Genomic DNA, 22204 nt, shown 5'->3' with positions numbered 1-22204 from the left:
AGGACCTTTTCTTTTAGGAATCCTTTCAATCTCAAGTGACCAGGAAAAAAAGAGGAACTTTTCAAGGTTACCTCAATCACTGCTCTCTATTCGGATTCATGATTATCCCGATAGACCAAACTGGAGAGAATCCAGGACTGTCATCAAAAGGCAAAAAAAGATGAGGTTCTTCTTCTCGCATCGCGAATATATCATATTCTTCGGAACAAATGCAACTTTATTCACAGAAATATAGCGATGAAAAAGACGGAACCGAGCCACCAGTAAAAGAAAAATAAAAGAGGAGGATTGAACCACAGCAGCTCAATCCGCACCTCAGCACGCAATGATATTTGGGCACATCGAGCACGAGGGATATAGTATACGAAAACAAATCCATGACCCGAATGAAGGAAAAAAAAAACCAGACTGGTGCATTACTGAAGTATGTATGAAAAATGGAAGCAAGATCAGCACGATAACTCACAGGAAGAGTCACTGTCAATACATGTGAACGCTTTGAGGCAGGGACAAAATCCTTGAGCTGAATAATTGCAAGTAGCTAACATATGCGTGCTAATCATATGAAAAATGCTTCCCAACTTATAACAAAGATACTGTATAATATGATGGCAAATTATACCAATAACAACATAGCTAGCATCGAAAGGTTGCCCACATCCAAGAAGAGAAAAAAAAAACATGTGGGAACAGGACAGGACATGGACATGATAGTGTCTGCAGATTATTTGTCTGCATAAATTTGAAGAAATAAAGAGAAGATTGATCCTACCGGTGAAGGTTATAGTTATACATGTAGATATATATTTCTCTTCCAGATTTGTAGAAAGGGGAAAAACATAAAAAGGCGAAAAAGTCAACAGATAAGGAGGTTAGATTCTTGGCCAACATCTCCTCTTGCTTGAAAGATAGGAATTCTATGGAAGCCCATGCTAACTGAATGGGATCCGCTCATACTGTTAGTTTAAATGCTAGAATATGAAGAAAAGTTTGTGAAATTTTAATGCTGCTCATCAATCAATTAACATGTGAATTGTGAAACAACAGGAAGAAAATCGTCATATATGCTCCCCAATGAAAAAGATGTTCTACACCTACACCATATGCGCTAATGCGTAGCAAGGTATTCCCATTTCCGTAACAATCTCTTCATAGTGACAGTAGCATAACAATGCAAATGCCAAATAGCATTTCCTGTAGCCTATGGATAGGGATGTGCCACTTACCTTCTTCCAGTGGTTGTAGGCCACAGACCCTATACAGGAAGAAACAGGCTCACCACTTGCTGTTCGTTGCAAAATGACCTACAATAAAGGAAACACATGACTCGCAAAAATCATTCCATTCGTGGTACTTGATAAGCAACCCCACCACCAAGTTGGTGTAGGCCAATGAGGGATTATGTGGTTGGGAATAACTGATGCATCGGTAAAGCATCAAAGGAGGGGTCCAACTACAACATGAATCTGTTGGGTGGTCTTACAGGATAGGCAAAGGAAACAAATAATGAACCCTACTATGATCTGTAACTGTCGCATTAGTCCAGAATGAAGACATGAAGTCATACATAGGTTATCATGCTCTCTTAGTTGACTAGTGGTACTAGCAATAAGTGCCTTTTGAGATTATTGACACTAAATCTTGGATTTTTTTTTTCAGATTACAGCATGATGTTACAAATTGGATTTAGTAAACTAAAACTACAGGGTTCACGAACCATAAAACACTATTGTGAAACAGATTCCAAAACTACAAGGTTACAAACAAGCCTGGCAAGTCATATTTTTATGACATGCTTAACGCATCGCAAACCTGGTAAACACCTAATGTAGTAATATAAGTCTCGCACCTAGTTTTCTAGATCAGCTAAACCATCTAGACATTTAAATGTAGGCATGTAGCATCCCTTAATCACTAGAACTCTCTTGGCCTGAATAGTCATACTTTGCAATTGAAACAACTATACAAGATATGTAAATGTTATATATTACATTCACTTCCCGAATTACTGGGGCACAAAGTAAACTACAAGATGCAAAAGTAGCATTTGGCACCAACCAACTTCTACCTACTTGGCTACTTGGGTGGGTGGGGGGTGCAGGGGGGGTGTCAAAATCAGCATGGAATCATCAATTACATCACTAAGAGCTTTCAACTGGTTAACATGTCAAAACAAGGTACACTCACTTTCTAGGAGTTCTTTACTTGTCACGAACACCGAAATACTTTCTGCAAAATGTTAATTAGGACTTTATGTTTCTGTGTTATCTTTCAGTGGGTGCGGAACCAGATCCAAACGAATGGATTGATTGATGGACTCTTTTTCTGTATCGCCGGGACGTGAGCACGCACAAATGGCGGATAAGTTGGGGGAGAACGGAACGAGGACAGGTTGTCCTCTCCGAGTTCGTTTCTTCAATTGCAAAATCTGAGTTCTCCTCTTACACGCGGGTAGCTTTATGCTCCACGCTCACGGCCTCCGGCCCACCTTACAGTTCTCGTTTCTCAAGCAAAGAAAGCGTAAAATATAATACTACGTCTCTCCTTAACTACAGCTCATCAGTTGTCGTGGCGTCGGCCATGACATTGCCTCCCCCTTCAGAGGTTGCTTGTCCCCAAGCAACAGCTTCTGGAAAACGGTGCTTGACGACGTAGTAATCTTCCCATGTAGCGGACGACTCGGGTAGGCTGGTCCACTTCAGAAGAACCTGTGGAATGGCTTTGTTGCCCTTCTTCACCAACCGCCTTTGTAGGATCTTCTCAGGTTCCAGTGTAATGGCGCTCAAATCAACAAGCTTAGTGATATCTAAAAAGACTGGAGAATGATCAGGGGTAAAGGGTTTGAGTTGCGAAACATGAAATACCGGATGAACCAAACAGCCAGGTGGAAGATCCAGGCGGTAGGCTACAGAACCAACTCGCTCCAACACAGCAAAGGGGCCATAGTACTTGTAAGCCAACTTAGGATAAGGTCTGTTCACCACTGAAGCTTGAACGTATGGCTGGAGTTTCAGTAACACTTGTTCCCCCACCTGAAACATTCTATCAGACCTCTTACGGTCAGCTTGATGCTTCATTCGAGTCTGGGCAATAGCCAAATGTTCCCTCAAAAGAGCAGTATGAGTAGCCCTTTCTTCCAGCATCTCTGTGACTGACAAATTAGTAGTCTCTGTTAGCACTGGTGTTGCACCCATGTTGGGATCATGGCCATACAAAGCTCGAAATGGAGAACACCCCAATGATGAATGCCAAGATGTGTTGTACCACAGCTCTGCTAGGGATAACCAGGACTTCCATTTGTGAGGAGTATGATGCACTGCACAGCGTAGATACATCTCCAAACATTGGTTAACTCGTTCGGTTTGACCGTCGGTTTGAGGGTGATATGCTGTACTATAGAGTAGTTTGGTATCCAGCAAGGTGAAGAGCTCTTTCCATACTGAACTCAAAAATATTCGGTCACGATCAGAAACCATGGTTCTCGGTACTTCATGCAGTTTAACCACTGAATCCAGCAAACATTTAGCCACTTGAGTAGCAGTAAAAGGGTGTTTGAGTGCCATGAAGTGTGCATATTTAGTGAAACGATCAACCACCACCAAAATGACATTGGAGCCCTCTGACAATGGTAATCCCTCTATGAAATCCAGAGATATATCCTGCCATGCACCTTGTGGAAGGGGAAGAGGTTGGAGAAGTCCTGCTGGATGAGAATGCTCATGCTTTGCTTGCTGGCAAATTGTGCATTGTTTGACAAAGTTTTCAACATCTTGTTTCATGCCTTTCCAATGAAATAGCTGTTTGACTCTGTAATAAGTGGCCTGAATGCCAGAATGGCCTCCAATGGGGCTGGAGTGTAGTGCAGCAATAATCTTAGTTCTGACTGCTGAATTCTCTCCAATCCAAATATGACCATGATATTTGATGAGGCCATCCATCAAGGAATACCCCTGAGGATCAGGTGAGGCTAGGGTCAGCTGAGTCAGCAGAGTTTGAGCATTTGCATCTGTGACATAGGAATTTAGAACCTCCTGCAGCCACAGAGGTTTGATTTCAGATACTGCTTGAATTGCCATTAAGTGTCCCACTTGAGATAATGCATCCGCAGCTAAATTTTCCTTGCCTTTCTTATACACCACTCTGAATTGTAAACCCATCAAGCGGGTCATTGCTTTCCTTTGCAAATCAGATTGCAAATTTTGTTCAGAGAGATAAGATAAACTCTTGTGGTCAGACTGGATAATGAATTCTTGTCTCTGCAGATAAGACCTCCACTTCTCCACAGCCATAATGAGTGCAAGAAATTCCTTCTCATAAATGGACAGATGCTGGTGTGTTGGCCCCAAAGCCTTGCTCAAATAAGCTATAGGACGACCCTTTTGCATCAAGACAGCACCAATACCAGTTGCACAAGCATCAGTCTCCACCACAAAGGGCTGGGAAAAATCAGGCAACTGAAGTACAGGTGTTTGTGTCATAGCCTGTTTCAGAGCACATAATGCTGCAGTGGCTTCTGGTGTCCAGAGAAATTGTTTCTTAAGAGTTGAGTCAGTGGTTTGGCAATAATGCCATAGTTCTACACAAATCTCCTATAATACCCAGTCAACCCTAAGAAACCCCTTAACTCAGTGACTGTAGTGGGTAATGGCCAAGTCTGCATTGCCTGAGTTTTGGAAGGGTCAGTAGCAACTCCATCCTGGGAAATAATATGACCCAAATAGTCAATCTGTGACTGGGCAAAGGAACATTTGCTCATTTTCAGATAAAACTGATGGAACTTGAGCTTTTCCAGCACTGCTCTGAGGTGGTGTACATGCTCATCCAAAGTCTTGCTATAGATCAAAATATCATCTAGGAAAACAAGTACAAATTTTCTAAGAAAAGGCTGCAACACCTCATTCATAACACACTGAAAAGTAGCTGGTGCATTAGTGAGGCCAAAAGGCATGACCTTGAAATGATAGTGCCCATGGTGGGTCTTGAAGGCAGTTTTATGCTCATCCTCAGCACACATACGAATCTGATGATAACCAGCTGTCATATCCAGTTTGGTAAAATATTTGGTGCCCACCAATTCATCCAAAACCTCCTCTATAATAGGCAAAGGGAACCTATTCTTTATAGTCAGGGCATTTAGTTTCTTGTAATCCACACAAAATCGCCAACTACCATCTTTCTTTTGAACTAACAAGACAGGTGATGCAAAGGGAGAGGTACTGTGTGTAATCAAACCAGCTGATAATAGTTCTTTAACTTGTCTTTCAATCTCATCTTTGTGCAAAGGAGAATATCTATAGGGTTTTGAATTAACTGGAGAAGCATTGGGCACAAGAGGAATAGTGTGATCATAGGTCCTAACAGGTGGCAGGTTAACAGGTTTCTGAAATACTTCAGCAAACTCATGCAGCAAAGACTGAACAGGTGCAGGTATAGGTAAAGCAGAAGTAGTGTCCAGAATGTCCACAATAGCAAAAGCACTGACCTTATTTCCTGCACAAAGCTTCAACAACTGGCGAGCTGATAGCTTCCCCACCCCTAGAGCTGGTGGAGCAATCCCTTGCAGCTTGAATGATTTACCCAAGTCCTGGAACTCAATAGTTCTGTTCTGCCAGTCACAATGCATTGGACTATGGGCTTGCAACCAATCAAAACCCAGAATGGCATCATAAGCACCCAACTGAAGGACCTTCATGTCAGATTTTAAAGTGTGCCCTTGACACCACCAAGTAAAACCAGGAACCCATTGGTCAGTAACCATAGTATGACCATCAGCTGTCTGGACTTGCAAGGGAACCGTTGGTAGTGGAACAATACCCACTTGAGAGAGAAAGTCAGCATTGACAAAGCTGTGAGAACTCCCACTGTCCACCAAAATCAACATAGTTTTGTTCTTCACTTTGGCTTGCAGCCTAATGGCATCAGATGCTTCAGTGCCAGCCAGGGCATGAAGGGATAACTGACCAAATGCTGCGGGTAGAGAATCCTCATCAAGTAATTGTTGAATGACTTCTTCAGAGAGAGGCATGTCCAAATCATTAACTACCAATGCATTAACTTGAGCTTGTGGCCTTTTAGTACAGACAGCTACATGTGCTGGATCAAATTTCTCCCCACAGTAGAAACACAAATCATTAGCCTTGCGATATTCCCACACTTTCCTCTCCTTCCACAAATTAGGTTTCTGAAATGGAGGTTTGGATTCCACTTTAGAAGAGCCAGCAGTGTATTTGTTGGAGCCATAAGGCTTAGAAGAACGGCCTTTGTTTCACTCAAGAACTTGCTGCTGTAATTTAGCTAGCTGTGTTGCTTTGATCATTGTAGCAGGCATCTGAAACTGTACCACATCTCTGATCTCTGGTTTCAGACCTCTGATGAACTGTGAAATGAAAAACACCTCATCCAAACCAGGATTATGCATAGACACATGGAACTGCAAATCAGTAAATGCTGAGATGTATTCCTCTAGAGTTGAATTTTGTGTGAGATCCAGCAACTCATTCATAGCAGAACTATAGTCATGAGAACCGAACTGATCAACTACTGCTGAAATGAATTGGTCCCAATCACCCAAACCATACCTGAGCTTGTAGATCTGTAACCACTTCGCAGATGGGCCATCCATATTCATCGCTGCTGTTGATGTCCACAAACTCTGAGGCAATGTTATACAGTCGTCTAGTCGAACCTAGTCGCCATGGCACCGATAAGGCGACTAGTCGCGACTAGTCGTCGATCAGGTCGATTAGTCGACCCTAGTCGGTCCTAGTCGTCGCTATAGTCGTCCTATATATTCCAGGACATATATGTACATGTATATGTACTTATATACTATATAGCAAGCAGGAACACCACAATGATAGTCAGTTTGGTGACACTTACTTGTGAGATTTGATGTTTGAACTGTCCAAAACTCCATATCCTTGCTGTTCTGCTGCTGAAACTGTAATTACAAAGAGAAAAACTGAAGTCAGTAGCTGAAATTAAATGTGTAACAGCATTACAGCAAGTGAGCAAGTAATTCAAAATTTAAAAAGAACCAAGCATTACACCTGCCTTTGCCGCTGTGCATCGAAATTTGCAGAGCAATGAGCCAAGCAGAGCAAGAGCAATGAGCCAAGAGCATAGCACGAGCAACGAGACAAAAGCAGAGCAAGAGCGGAGCAGAGCAAGAAAACTTACCATCGGAAGAGGAGCTCATCTTTAGACGCTGCCACGCCGACGGGCGGCGGCTAGGCGACGTGACGCAGGCGGTCAGGCGACGGCGTGATGCGAGCTGGCGGCCGCGTGACCTGGGCGGCGTGACACAGGCGGTCGGGCGGCGGCGTGATGCGAGCGGCGGCAGCGGCACGACGCAGGCGACGGTGGCGGCGGCACGACGCAGGCGACGGCGGCGGCGTGACGCAGGCGGCGGCGGCGGCTCGACTCGAGCAGTCGAGCGGAGGTTTGTGCCTGCGTGGTGCACAGAAGTGGCTTCTATATAGTTAACCCTAATGGGCCTAATTGAGCCCAGTACAGGCGGCGGGCTGGACATCTTTTGGCCGGCAACCTGATCAACCAAGCAGCAAGTCGGACGACTAATCTCGATTAGGCGACGATTAGTCGAACGATCAGACATCTGATCGACAAAAGCTAGTCGCTTCACTTATCGAAGCCAGCGGAGCGATAAGGTCGACTAATCGCGACTAATCGCGATTAGTCGGACGACTGTATAACATTGCTCTGAGGAAGCTCATACAGCTGGAAAAAATTCAGACACTTATCCTTCCAGATCAGTGGATTATCCCCCTCAAATTTAGGGAAAGCCAGCTTCGGGATAGCATGTCGGTGGTGTCGCGCATGCTCTCCAAATCCCTGAAAACCACCATGATATTCAGAATCAGTATCGGTACCCGCAGGGCGACGAGGAACCTGGTGAGCAGAGTGATCCGAATCTGGATGAACAGGGGGATGATGTGGATTCCGCGGCTGCGATGTCAGCTGAGCGACTGCCTGTCCTGTAGCCTCGATCTGCTTGGTGAGAGCGGCCTGATCTTTCAGAACTTGCTCAATCACTTGCACACTGATGTCGATTTGGCCCGCTGTAAGGCGCTGGTTGTGCTCCAAACTTCCCATCCGCGCGAATAACAGATCAATGCTTTCTGTCATGCGCTCCCAACGAGCATCATCCCTTACAGCTGTGTCCTCCATCGCGTCCAGCACGAACTGTGTCTGAACAGATGGCTTTGGTGGCGCCGTGGCTGAATCCCTCCGCAAACCGACCTAGCGTGATTGGGAATTACGGGAGGAAAACGCCTCGCAATGTGCTGGCGAAATCAACTCGACAACCCGAATCGTTTGCCGGATCAAGGTCGACGGGATTGTTGGGACTACAGCTCCACCCGTGGAAACAAATCTCTAGATCCTGGAACGTGAAGAAAATCCCCCAAGTCAACGAATCCCCACTATATCCTAAGCGGCGCGAAAGGAATTGGAGTGGACGACGGCGCCGGAACGGCTAACCGGCGGTCTGCGGTGGCCGTCGGTGACTGGAAGTCAGCGGCGGGGCGTGGACGCCGAAATCCCGAGCGGAATCGACGGAGCAAAGTCGGAACGCCGGTGAAGCATACCTGACCGGGGATGAGTCGAGCGGTAGCGTGCCGAGGAGACCGAATCTGATACCACTGTCACTACCCTTGGCCGCCGGCGATCGCCGGGACGTGAGCACGCACAAATGGCGGATAAGTTGGGGGAGAACAGAACGAGGACAGGTTGTCCTCTCCGAGTTCGTTTCTTCAATTGCAAAATCTGAGTTCTCCTCTTACACGCGGGTAGCTTTATGCTCCACGCTCACGGCCTCCGGCCCACCTTACAGTTCTCGTTTCTCAAGCAAAGAAAGCGTAAAATATAATACTACGTCTCTCCTTAACTACAGCTCATCAGTCGTCGTGGCGTCGGCCATGACATTCTGTCCTTCATGTTCACCTTTCCTCCTGTGGAATGCAGATTGGTGTTTTATTACTACTTAAATAAGATCCTTTTAGGATGACATACTTTGGTCAAGAATATTAGGCCTCCAACTCACGACTGGTTTAACTGAAGAGAAATATGTTCAAAATAACAAACAATATGATAGCTGTGGCCACTATCAGAACCACCTTACGATTGAGACAACCATTTTAGTCTGCCCATGTTGCTAGAAATAAACCGGGTTGCACAATTATAACTTAAAAAAGAACATATTCTGTTATCATCCAACCAACAATAACAAGACAAAAGGAAAAATCACATAATACATCATGGCCAATTGAATGAGTATTTAGGAACAGTAATAGTATATGCAACTGCAGAAGTTGGCATGCAGCTCCAAATATGCAATGATGGAAAGAAGTTTGCAAACTAACCATGTCCAAGATGGTAAAATCTTGCAGATTTTTCTAAAAGGAAATACATATGCAAAAGTGGAACAAAGAACTTAGAAAAGTCATTGTATAGTTATACCACATAAAGGATAAAATAAAAACAATAGCTGCAATTGAAATGGATGCTGCTGTCATCCTAAAATACTGGCGACTACAAATGTAATAGTATTCATCAGCGATATTTCCAAATAGCAATAATGATAGGTTAGTGTTCCAAGGGGATATTATGCTTTCCACCAAGATCCACCGTAACCACATGGAACATTGAAAGAAAGAATACAAATGCACCATCAATTAAGTATAAAAAGATCAGGAATCAAGAAGAGTATTAGTTGATCACAAAAAGGATTACTGTATGCGGAATGCACAACTACATCAACTCCTAGTTTTCTTCTGTACTGATATTTAAATCCGAACTAACTAGACATGCTAAATAACGATGATTCTGGGCAACAAAGGAGAAATTGAATCAATACAGATAATGGGAGTACCCGAAAAGTCATAAACCAAAAGTCTGAAACTTCCAGAAAAACCTGACTAGCCATGCTGGAAAATGATGGAAATGCCAATCAATGATCATCCCAATTTGAACATTCCACATTTCATTTCACAGTCCTCAGTTCGAGAATCCTGACAGGAATGCAAAAATCAGGTTAAGTTTTGCTTTGCTGAAAACTTGATTAATTATAACATAGCTTTTGAGTATGAGCTTTTTATCAGTGAATCGCCCTCAAAAAGTCAAAAGAGATTTGATTTAGAATTCCAAAGAAAGCATAACTACTAAAGAAACTGAGTTTGAACAGACTTGGTAAAAGGTAATGATTATTTGAGCAGAAAAAACTAGGAAGGCAAATGCAATCTCTATTTTCTCCAGAAGTATCAAGAAACACAAAACCTGTCCAGTGTGGTGATCTAATACAGTTGAATTGATCAATGACTGTGAAAGTCTGGAATTTTACTATCTCAGTACCTTAAAGCTTTCAACAATTTGGAGTTCTAGTTGAATGCCTGTGCGTTGCTATGGGTGGCAAAAAAAATTAATGACAATAATGGATATCTCATATAATGATTTACTACATTTTTATTAAGCTTAAAATTCTCTCCCCTTAGGCTCAGCTTTTGTTGAGCCATACATCCATATCAGCCATCCCATAAAGTGCTTATGCCTTCAAGTCCTGGAATCCAGGTGTTTGAATGGCTATAGATCTTCGCATCAAAATTATCTATTGCCGAGAAAAGGCCAAGCTGAAGTTAAACACCGAGAGAAGAACATTACAATTCTAGATTGAATGGTCTGGACATCTGGTGCAGCTATCTCTAGCCAACACCGGGTCATCAATTCTTCTGGCGTGTCCATAAGTTTCCAGATTGACCTATTGTCAAAACCACTCAAAATGATTCTTTTCTTTTTTGAAATAGTTTGCATGCTATGACATTTCAACAAATAGGGGATCTGTATGATGAGTACCTGTGGTCTGTGGATCCTCGACAAATGGCAATTATTTTTGTTTAGAGTAAAGCAAATCCTATCTGTCGGGAAAAAAAGAGTATAGATGCAAACTTCACCAGCAGAAGCTATGGGAGTATATAACAATATCTAACTTATATTTACTTCCTGATCCAACAGGTAAGCCTCTCATGAGTTTTTAGCTGAAAGAATGAAAAATGGTAGAGGGAAATGTTTTCTCTGATCTAGAAGGGAAGTATCTCATCATCCATTAGCAAAGCTCTTGTTTCAAGTAGCAGGAAATCAGCTTATTGGCTAGATCAGTCTATTATGGACTATGAAATTAACTCTGCATGGTATTACAAGCTTGTTGCTACTTCTATGTAATGTTCAAAGAAACACAGGAATCTTCATATAGTTTGCTCTAAAAACTAACAGAGAATTCCATGGACCTGGGCTATCCTTTCTCAGTTTCCGCATAATTACATAGAGAAGCTTCTCCCAAAGAAGTTACAAAGAGCATCCTGTATAGGAAATATATACTCCACTCCATACACCTCCATGTTGTAGACTCCCCCCTACCCACCACCACAAAAAAAATGTACACTGATAGTGTTACCAGATTGGGGAAAATAATGCTATTGTAAGGCTCAATAAGTGGCATCTATAAGCTTCAGAAGTGCTCCACTGTTAGAAGCAGAATATATGAAAATAAACTGTAAAATTGGCATGACATGAGAGCAGATGAGTTTACCTTGAACTGCTTCTGTAAATATTCAAACTTATACTCCTGCAATCCTGCATGCCACAATAGATGAATATGGTGCATTTGTTTAGCGATATGTTGTTCATAGATACCCATCATTCTTCTTTACAAATAATGTGAATAGGGTCACTCATACAACAAAAAACTGATTCACAACTGAAGGAGGTCTGCCTGATGCTCAAATTGGATCTCCATCAATATTTCATAAACAATCAGGAACATAAGAGTCAGGACTATGTATCTAATAGAAGTTGCTTGTCCCCATCGACAACTTCCTCATTTCTCAGTTCCTTAGCTATCATCAAAGATCTATTGTCATCATAAACACCATGAACTTTATAATACCACACCATCTTTGATACATCATCTTGTGGTGAACTTATTTCCTGACGTTTGATAGTCTTGTGAAGTTCACAAAAGAACTTTGGATCTTGCAGCTTAATATACTCTTGCAATAGAAGTTCATGGTGCGGTACCCAGTTTCTAGGGAAATGTGTGTAGTCGCACGATGGAATTGATGACATGCGTGCAAATTGTACACCCTCAATAACATCAACTAGTCCCATCCTCAAAAGATCAGAGTATTCTGGTGCATCATTCCTTGTGCTTTCTCTCAAAGGGCGGCTAAGATCCCGTGAAGCAATCTTGTAGACCTTAGCTCGGGACTTCAGTCTATACCTTGCTGCGTAGAGCTTTGCCAGTGAGCTCCTTATGACATAAGCACAAAACCCTACAATCTTCTTTCGGTTATCTGCATACCTGTACCAATCAGCCATGGTCTCGAGAAACTTGTTCATCTGGGAATTAGTGTGTGCCTGCCCAGAATAGAGCATTGGTGAACATGGCAATGGCTCAGGATCCCTGTCCCCCTTTACAAGCTCAAGCTTCCTGAAATGCCTTATGCACCTCTGTAGGCTCGCTGTTACAGACAACAATGTTCCGACACCCTTCTCGCTGACAATGTTCCCTCCACTGGCAGTATATCGCAAAGTCGGGTAGATGACCCTGCGCGTGATCACATGATCCAAGAATTCAATCCCCCTTGTGATGTGCTCGATTTCCACCATCGAATTCTCTGGCCTTAAACCAAATGTTCTCTCGCAAAATTCCATCAGTTGTCTCCTTATCTCAACTGCATCCTCCCTCGGCCCCCTGATCCCAATCAAGACATGAGAACCAAATCGAAGGAAATCCATCTTCCTTGTCTTCTCCTTCCCAGCTGATGGAACAAACTCAGGCCAAGCAGGATTGTGGCACCCCTCATCACTCGCCTCCTTCCAAATCGAATCATGCTTGGACGGGCAAAAGTACTCATTAATCTTCTGCTCCATCCACCAATCCAGCTCGTTAAGGCACACATTAGCAAGCAAAGGACTAATAATCCCACAATGCCCATAATTGGGCACATGGCACACCTGTTCAGGAGCAAACCCAAAGAACAGCCTCAACCAATAAGGGTCAGGCTTCGGCTCATTCTCGTTAAGCACCTTCTTCTTCCTGCTCTTCCTGAGCACCTTCCTTTTCAGCCTCTTCTTGGCCAGCCCATCGAGGTCCTTCTCCGGTGGCGGCACAGACCCCGGCCGGACAGGGGCATTGAGGGCAGACTTGAGCAACGAGAGCACCTTGCGGTCGGAGACAGCCTTCTGGACGCATGAAAGGATGGTTTCCGGCGAGAGGCCGTCCACCACTGCGGTGAGGTCGGCCGAGACGAACCAGAGGTAAGCAGCGAAGCGGGAGCGGACGGAGCGGATGGCGGAGTGGGGCCCGCGTCCGGGACGGAACGCGTGAGACTTTGGGGAGAAGCGCGGCTCGAAGACGGGCTCGAGGAGGAGGAGGAGGAGCTCCTGGACGACTCGGTCCTGGAACGGCGGCGGCGCGTCAGCGAATCGGGCCTCGAGCTTGCGGCGGGAGATCGGGACGGTGGAGGGCGGGTCGGCGGGGGAGCGGAGGAGGAGGTGCGTGGAGGCGCCCCAGGGGAAGGCGGGGTGGCGGCGGAGCGCCGCGGCGCGGAGGCGGAGGAGGCAGTGGAGAGTGGGGAGCGGGACGGCGTGGCGCGGCGGGAAGGTGCCCGTGGCGTGAGCGCAGGTGCGCTGGTAGGAGAGGAGCCAGAGGTCGAGGCGGGAGGCGTAGCCGGAGAGGTTGGGGAACGGGGACGCGGGCGGGTGCGCGAACGCGCGGCGCCACAGGGAAGAGAGGAGGTCGATGGGGTCGTGGACGAGGAGGGCGTAGGGGTCGGGGAGCGGACCCTCGTCGGCCGGTTGGGGCGGAAGAGGCGGCCGACGCGGGGCGGGGCGAGTGGCGGGTTGGTGGAGCTGAGAGGGGAGGAGGCGGCGGAGCGCCGCCGCGCGCGGCGGCATGGCGCGGGAGGCGCCGTTGGGGCTTTTGGTCGAGCAGGTGGCGGGTGTGAATGGAGCCCTCTCACAGGCTCACAGGCCCTAATTATGGTTTCTCTCGTTTTTAAGAAGATAGAAGGTTTTCTTTTGAGGTTAAAGAAGATAGAAGTTTATATACCTTTCATTGTTGGAGATTCATGAATAGGAAAATGAATAGCTAGGATGTAAATGGCTAAAGGGTGCAAATTGGGCTAAGCCATCGTGGGCCAACACAGTAGCAAGCGGCAGAGCATGTGCGCGTATATGGACGGTGAATCCTATATATTTTTTAAAAAATTTTGTCCACCCCACCCTCTGCCCACCCCTCCGCCCCCTCATCTCCCTCCTCTGACCCGCGCCGCCGCCTCAGCCCCTGCGCCGCTCCCCCTGCCCCCCCCCCCCACCCACCCACCCAACACACACTTCTCGTCGCCGATATAGAAGAAGGATTGAAAAAAATATTGAAACACCCCTACATGAGTAGAGACTAAATGTGATACAAATATCAGTTCTAGGAAACTGATAACACATTTATTCAAATAGATGGTTCAGTCACTATACAAATCTCCGAGGAGGCGGACACTCGATATAAACGATGATAAGCAGTAAAACAGCTACGGTAATACACCAAAGCACGACCCAGACGGTTTCTAGCTCGGGCTCAAAGTAACGCACTAGCAGAAGTATCTTGCAGAGGGTCAATACCACAGGCAAGGTTGGGTGCGGACGCAACCTCTACTCGACGTCTTCAACAACGAAGTCTGAATCTTCCTCTGAAGCAAAACCACAAATAAATATCGGGTGAGTACAAAAATACTCAACAAGTCCAACCCCATCCACGGAGGGGGGTTAACGCAGATATGCAAGGATAAATCAAGGATAAGGCTGAGGTTTATTTGCAGTAAAGTTAGATTTTACACATGCACGTGTTTATTTTTAAAAAGGGGTTTTCTCGAAGCAGTTCTTTACTTAACCGAATATTGGGTGGGGTTGATCCTACACAAAGGATCCAAATTTTAATGCAACCGGACTCCTTATCCGCAGTAGCTCACGGCACAACTGACGAACACCTTTCCAAAAATAACTCACACCAAAAAACCATCCATCCCAAAAGCTAGTTATGTGACCAAACCGTAACTCGCCCAATATCGTGGGCACGGCTATTCGAATAGGTTTTAAATTCTGCAGAGGTGTACAACTTTACCCATAAGTGGGGTCAACACGATCACCTTAATGTCGGTGCAGATCCCAACAAAGTCATTACCCACCTTAGCTAGACCTGACTAGCCAACACAGACTCCACCAAGGGCCATTAACCTATCACTGATAAGATTTAACCGGGGCATAAGTCACCACGACCTTATCCCTTCTCCTTGGTCACCCATTGCTTTCAGCTCTCCTGATGGCTATCAGACTAACTAGTGGAGTTTATACTAAGCCGTTGCCACACACAAAGGTCGAGTGGTTTGCACGATAGTTGAGTTAGGCAAAATGACACATTAACTCAGTCCTTAATTGTGACAAGATGAATATCTCCCAACCTTCTTGCTCAACCACGACGGTACGAGCCTCCAACACATGACAATCCACACAGGGAATGACATTCATCCATCCCATCTTAACATTCTTTCTTTAATTTTTCAAATATCACATCTTTCCCTTTTCACAAAACTCACACATTTTCCCTTTTATAAAACATGTTGCAACCATATTTTGACTGTAATAAAATGAGCACAGGATCCTAAGCAGCATTCTAGCAGTGCTTATCATCCAAACAAAGTATATCATAGTTAGAGACAAGTATAGGCTATCAAGGAATGATCATAGCAATCAAGGGGTGGCTATCCAAAGGGTTTCAGCAGTAAATCATATGCAATTTTGTAAAACAGGCCGATGGGTTGTATTTATAAAACTGGGTTAAATATGCAATCAAAGGATGAGATTGAACTTACCGTCTTCAAAGCCTTCTGGGTGATCCGGCTCGCAGTACTGCTCGACAAATTCCTCGACGGGTTCTCCCTCGTTCACACCGGCATCTACGGCGCACACAAACAATACACAATAAGGAAAAAGAAATGGAGGTTTTATCGTTTAGCTCGAATCAAGAGAAATTTAGATATGAAAATAGGAATAATATTTTTGGAAGATTTTCTAATGGCATGGCTAAAATAATGTTGGAAATGGTATGAGCTACAAGAACGGACATTAATGGAGGTGGGAGCGGTTTTGGCGTCGCAGAGCGGCGCGGTCATCGATGGCAACGGTGTGCAGGGGTGGGTGGTGGCGCGTAATGGGGGAGGCGGCGCCCAGGGAGGTGGCTCTGTGCGTGGTCGGCCCTGCTCCTCGGGCGAGCGCGAGAACTCTCGCTGCTGCCACGACGGGGCACGCGCGCGACGAGGCGGCCAGGGGCACGGCGCGCGCAGAGGATGGGCGGCGCAAGCGGCCGGCGGTGGCACTGTGCCGTACGATGGGCGGCGCGGCGAGCATCCGGGGTGCTCGTAGAGAGCGTGGGAGCAGGGGCGCGCGTGCGGCGCATGGGAGCACAGGGAGTCGCGCGTGGGCAGGGAGCAGGAGCGAAGAAGGAGGAGAAGCGAAAAAGAAAAAGGAGAAAAAGAAAAAGAGATGCCAGCGGGATTCGCGGCGCCGGTCACGAGCCGGGCGTGGCGTCGACGAGAAGCGACGTGCACGAGAAACGAGGAAACAGGGAAAGTTTAAACAATGATTGATTTCGGTGTCGGGACGGAGGTTTGATTTCAGGACGGCGAATCGCCGGAAAAGATTTGAGCTCAGCGACGGAAAAATTTTGAAAAATATTTTTAGCGAGTAATTTATTTGGGTGAATTTTCGGGATGTTACAAATGTTGATTTAGATTTTGATAAATGTTGAATATGTTCTCTTGATATGTTGAAATAGTTTATAAAAATATTGAAGGTAGTTCTCTTGATATATGTTTCTGAAAAAATACTGAATCTACTATTTTCAAATGTGAACTATCTGTTTTGAAAATGTTGCATCTAATTTGGACTTATTGAGCTTTATAGATGCACAAATTATACATCTTCCAGATAGATGCACAAATTATACATCTTCCAGAGTATATAGGAGCCCCCGTATGTGGGAGCTGGGAGGAGAGAGAGAAGACGTGGCAACCATCAGTTGGTTAACGTGAGGGCATGTCTACTTCGTAAATCAAATTTCAAATGAAAATTTCTCTTAGACCATTCATTCTTTTTTAAATTTCATTTGAAGTATATTGTTCGTTGCATTTAGTGCTACAAAATGAAATTCAATATGTTATTATGTTCTTTTATTTAGCATTTCAACATTTTAATATACTAGTTCAATATTTATCATTTCAATATTTGTAGTATTCTATTTCAATATTGTTCCAAATAGTTGAATTAGTTTTCCCAAAGTGTTGAGTTAGTTGTTTCAAAATGTTGAATCGGTTTCAGAAAATGTTGAATACGGTATTAGAATTAGAATAGAAAAATAAAAGAAAATAATGAAAATAGAGGACCATGCTCATGAGTTCATGCCTAGGCCTTGCAGCAGCGTCTGGGGCAGCGAAAAAGGAAAAATGATAGCTTGCTAGCCTGCTATTCTCTACTTCTTAGCATTCGCGCATTGCTGCTACCCGATTCAGCCACGGGCTGCTGGGCTTTTTTCATGGGCCGTGCGACTCATGGACTTCCTATCGTACGGAAGGTGCGGATAGGAGCAATTGGTGATTGAACTTTGCTGGGCCGCTAATTGGGTTCAGAGATACATCTCTTATCCATCTTATGAATGCGAACTTATAATAGATTAGTTGGTTAGGTCTCTTGTAGTGGAACCTACCCACCCGTGTTTAAGTCCTCGACTTGGCACGGGTGCTCACGTTTTTCTAGATTTATTCCAGGATTTTCCAGCGTTATGGTGGAACCTACCCACCCGGGTTCAAGTCCTCGACTTGGCACGGGTGCTTGCACTTTTCTGGATTTATTCCAGGATTTTCCGGCGTTATGTGTTAAGTGGTAAGCGACGTTCCCGTCGACAACGAGGCGCTAATGGTAACTTCGGGAATCTCCAGATTTGCCGGTCCAGTTCTTCGGAGGTGCTCATAGGGGTAGGGTTTGCGTACGTGTGTTCATAGGGGTGAGTGTGCATGCGTGTTGTGAGTGTCTGCGTTGTACTGTACTAAAAAAATCCATCTTGTGAAAGCCACATAGGAGGCCATTCACTCTATTCGGCTAGCTATGGCTGGTGGCTAGTGCTGATTTGTTGTGAAAGAAAAACACTGCTATTTGGCTGGTGCTGGTGGCTGGTAGTAGTTTGGTGTGAGAGAAAAATATTGCTGGCTAGTTGCAGCCGAGCAAAGCAATAGGAGGTTGCCTCTAGAGGTTTCTAAATTGTTTGCAACAATAAACATATTTGCAACTTCAAAAATGTAATTTTTTATGTAGGCTACAATGAGTTCCTATTAGGCCAATCTCAGTGGAGGATTTCATATTGATGTTTCTAAGATAGTCACATAAGCAAAAATATTATGAAACAATGGTTGAAACTACCTCTCCTAATGCATAATTTCATGTTGTGGTTTTCTAGGGTCTATGTTGCATTTAATTTCAAGACTCATAGAGTGTTGGTATTTGTGTAGAGAGAGTTTCATCTAGATGAAACTGATTTCTTCTATTTCTTCTTAAATTTTATGTCATGTCATCATATAATTCTACATGACATGCTAATTAATGTGCATGAAATTCCTATGAAATTTCTATTATTGGGAGTGGCCTTACTTATCTTATACTCTTCACATCCACCAACGTAAGTTTTATCATTTTGTAGAAGTCAAACATAGTAACCTTTGACCCAACAACGAGTTAAATTGTTTGCATGTATTTAGGTGACACATCACACCATACATGCACACACGTAGAACACATGCCAAGAAAAGATTGGGAGGCACAATACCTTTTGGAAAACAAGCAGTACCACGAAACGCGCATGCGTGTGTACCCAAGCCAACCTAAGAACAAACTCACATATTAGGATGAATGATGCCTATGCAACACAAATTGTCTAAAAAATGATCATCAGTTGCTGCGTGAAAATTTCCATGGACGATTGAAGAACTTGGATTATAGGAGTGAGTGTTTCAGTTTTCTTGGTATGCAGCGTCAGATTCTCTTCTGCCATTGTAATGTTCTTTTTTTTTTTGCAAATTGTTGAAACTAATAACTAATCATCATCCTCAAGTTGGTATCCTCGGTCTTACACGTGGCACGAATACAGGCACGCTATATGTCAACCAAGAAACTTCTTTGACCCAACAGGGGATACTTTTTTTTGAGATTTTTGTAGTACAACTCAGACACTCACAACACACGCACACTCACACCCCAATGAATACACGTACGCAAACCCAACTAGGAATACTTAACTTAAGGGGCTTGACTGATTAGATATTTTAGAGATCAAAGTAGCCATCGAGGCCCGTCTTTTCATTATCAGAAATTTGTTTTTTTATACATGCATTAGAAAATACAGACTAGTGGTTGCATATTTGGTACCAGTACCACTTCTTTTTTATTATCATCAGGAGAGAGGACAGTAGTTAAACGAATCCGGTCAATGAGCGCAACTAATTACGTCCGGATCATGATCCATTTCCCCATCATGGCACCAAACTAACCCCTTTTTTTCCACTTTCGGTCGCTCAGCCAAGAGCTAGCTAGCCAAAGCTTAGCTTGGGGAATGAAAAGAATCGAAACTTTGATGATCACATGGACTGTAACAGACACCACGAGATCGAGTGGCGGCGCGACGTTGTTAAAGGGCGTTCGGCGAGGGTGCATGGAGTAGACGCCACGGGACGTTCGGCGATATAATACTAGAATTCTCTTGATCCCGTTCATGGGAAATCGCCAGTCATGAAAACGAGAGAGAGAGAGAGAGAGAGAGAGAGAGAGAGAGAGAGAGAGAGAGAGAGCAAACAGACAGAACTGAACAGGGGACCCCTCATGAACGAACAGAGAGGAGACAGTCCTGCAGTTTCCATGAACCGTTCTTGGACTTTGGGTCCTTGTTGGTCGAAGCAGGCAGGCATGAGCGCGGCGGCAGTGTCCGTCGAGCATCGTCACGGGGTCCCGGCGCCGCCGCAGGCGAAGAACTTGGCGTCGGCGGCGGTGGCCGGCATGTCGTTGTGGCACGCCGAGGAGCCCGAAGGCGGCACGAACCCCCGGGGCAGCATCGCCGAGAACGCCCACGCGCCGGTGCCCCCGCCGCGGCCTCGGCGCGCCCTCCGCCGCCACTCCCCGACCGGCCGCGCCGCCGCGCCGCGGTTCCTGGACACACCGGCGCCCGCCGGCCGCGGCACCGTAGCAGACGGCGACGCGCGGAACTCCTGCCACGCGCTCCCGGGGCCGACGGCCGGTGGCGGCGCCGCCGGCACGCGGCGCCGCTCCGTTGCCGCGCTGGCGCGGGGCGAGGAAAGCGTGGCGAGGAGCAGAGCCAGCAGGAGGAGGGGCAGCCGGCGGCGCCGCCGCGCGGGGGAGGAAAGTGCCATCAGCTAGCAGGGACGCCGGGGAGACGCAGGGGAGCGCGCGCGCATGGACGTCGAGGCTCGGGCGCGCGGCGGCGGCGGCGATGGCGCGGACGCCGGGAGCGCGGCGACCGGCGACTCTATATGCAAACCGCCGGCGTCGGTGTCGGCGAGCTCGAGGCCGGCCGCCTTTGCGGCAACCGGGGGAGGAGGGAGGGAGGGAGACTTGCAATTGCATTTGAAGGGGGGTGGTGTGCCTCTTATTATAGCATGCTCGCCATGTTTGTTTGAGCTCCGGTTGTGTTTGGAGGTGAAACTGTGAAATGGATGGTTTTTGACAGGCATTGTTCTTGGCGCCAGGGGGCAGACGAGGGCTAAGATCCCGGCTCGATTGGATCGACAGGGAGAAGAAGAGGGTTAAATATTGGGGAGAATTTGTTAGAAAAATGAAGTCGATCCTGGTGCACACGGATTCGGAGAACACCAGCATGGTGGTAGGCTACAAGTTCGCATCAATGGTACAGTATTATGGTAGTAGTGTACTGGTGACATGGAAATACATTATCGGTTATTGTCAGGTTCTAATATACTAGTCATACTGGTATATAGGTATATACATTACCGGTATACTGTGCATAAGATAAGGCTGATTCCAATGGAAGATTTCATGTTGATGTTTCCAAGATAGCCATGTATGGATAAAGATTATGAAACAATGTTTGACTATCTCCCAATGCAAAATTTCAGATTGTGGTTTCTTAGGATCTATATTGCATTTAATTTCAAGACTCATATAATGTTGGCATTTCTGAAGAGAGAGTTTCATCTAGATGAAACTGATTTCTTCTCTTTCTTCTTAAATTCTATGCTATGTCATCATACAATCCTACATTATATGCCAATTAATGTGCATGAAATTCTTATGAGATCTTCACCGGGAATGGCCTAAAAGTAACCAAGTTTGAACATTTACTTCACCGCAATAACTTTAGTTTATCGAAAATACGTTTTCTATAACCGCGATAGCCAGCTGTTTCAGTGATAGCCCCTCTGTTTTTGAACATATAACATTTACAACAAAATGTTACATCACATGTTTAAAAACAGGAGTAGAATTTTACAGATGTAATAGTTAACTCTGCATGTGGGAAGGTATTTTATTCTTTGTAAGATAAATCACGAGGTAGGCACCTCCATATAAATTAAATGGCCACATGAACTAACTTACATTTGTGAAAAATAAAGTATATGTGCACAACTATTTTGGAAAATTGTGTTTTCATGAACTCGCAGCGCTCCCATTTGATTAAAAAGAAGGTTCAGAGGACATATAGACTTGATCATTCGAATTGAGCTTTGATCCATCGAAACAGAACCGAGTCTGTTGCTGATCGATAAGCATCACCAATACAATAGCCGCAAATTTGGCTGCTGCTGATGCAACATTTCAACCATTTTCTACGCTGGGAGGAGGTTAGCACCGTTACACAAAGGTGTCAGCCTGCCCTTAAGGATGTAGTAGTGCACACCGGCCTGTACACCCCAACTGCTCAAGAAACCGAACAGCACGTCACTAATCCATGTCCCCATACGCGGCCCTGACAAAACCAAATGTCATCACCTGCAGCGTTACTTGAAGACTTGAAGTTTTGGGCAACCTTTGGAGCCGTAGCATCATCAGCTGTGTGGTCTATTGT

General features: G+C 45.3%; 1 protein-coding gene across 11 annotated transcripts; it reads right to left on the bottom strand.

The window, feature by feature from the left end:
- Positions 1 to 524: 524 nt before the first annotated feature.
- LOC120703642 (nuclear intron maturase 1, mitochondrial-like) lies at positions 525 to 14036 on the bottom strand. 11 transcript variants are annotated; one of them, XM_039987786.1, is made up of 6 exons: positions 11298 to 14036; positions 10867 to 10928; positions 10675 to 10771; positions 7180 to 10028; positions 6880 to 6940; positions 525 to 1304 (listed from the first exon to the last, which is right to left on the bottom strand). In XM_039987786.1, exon 1 carries the CDS (start codon positions 13966 to 13968, stop codon positions 11845 to 11847), a length of 2124 nt encoding a protein of 707 aa, XP_039843720.1. In that variant the 5' UTR covers positions 13969 to 14036; the 3' UTR covers positions 525 to 1304; positions 6880 to 6940; positions 7180 to 10028; positions 10675 to 10771; positions 10867 to 10928; positions 11298 to 11844. The 11 variants fall into 11 exon arrangements, with proteins under 11 accessions (XP_039843720.1, XP_039843721.1, XP_039843724.1 ...); XM_039987787.1 differs by having other exon boundaries at positions 10675 to 10928; positions 11298 to 11423; positions 11600 to 14036; XM_039987790.1 differs by having other exon boundaries at positions 11600 to 14036.
- Positions 14037 to 22204: the final 8168 nt, after the last annotated feature.

This window comes from Panicum virgatum, chromosome 4K (assembly GCF_016808335.1).
Source record: "Panicum virgatum strain AP13 chromosome 4K, P.virgatum_v5, whole genome shotgun sequence".
Classification (NCBI taxonomy): domain Eukaryota; kingdom Viridiplantae; phylum Streptophyta; class Magnoliopsida; order Poales; family Poaceae; genus Panicum; species Panicum virgatum.
This window is presented reverse-complemented; position numbering and strand designations above follow the sequence as displayed.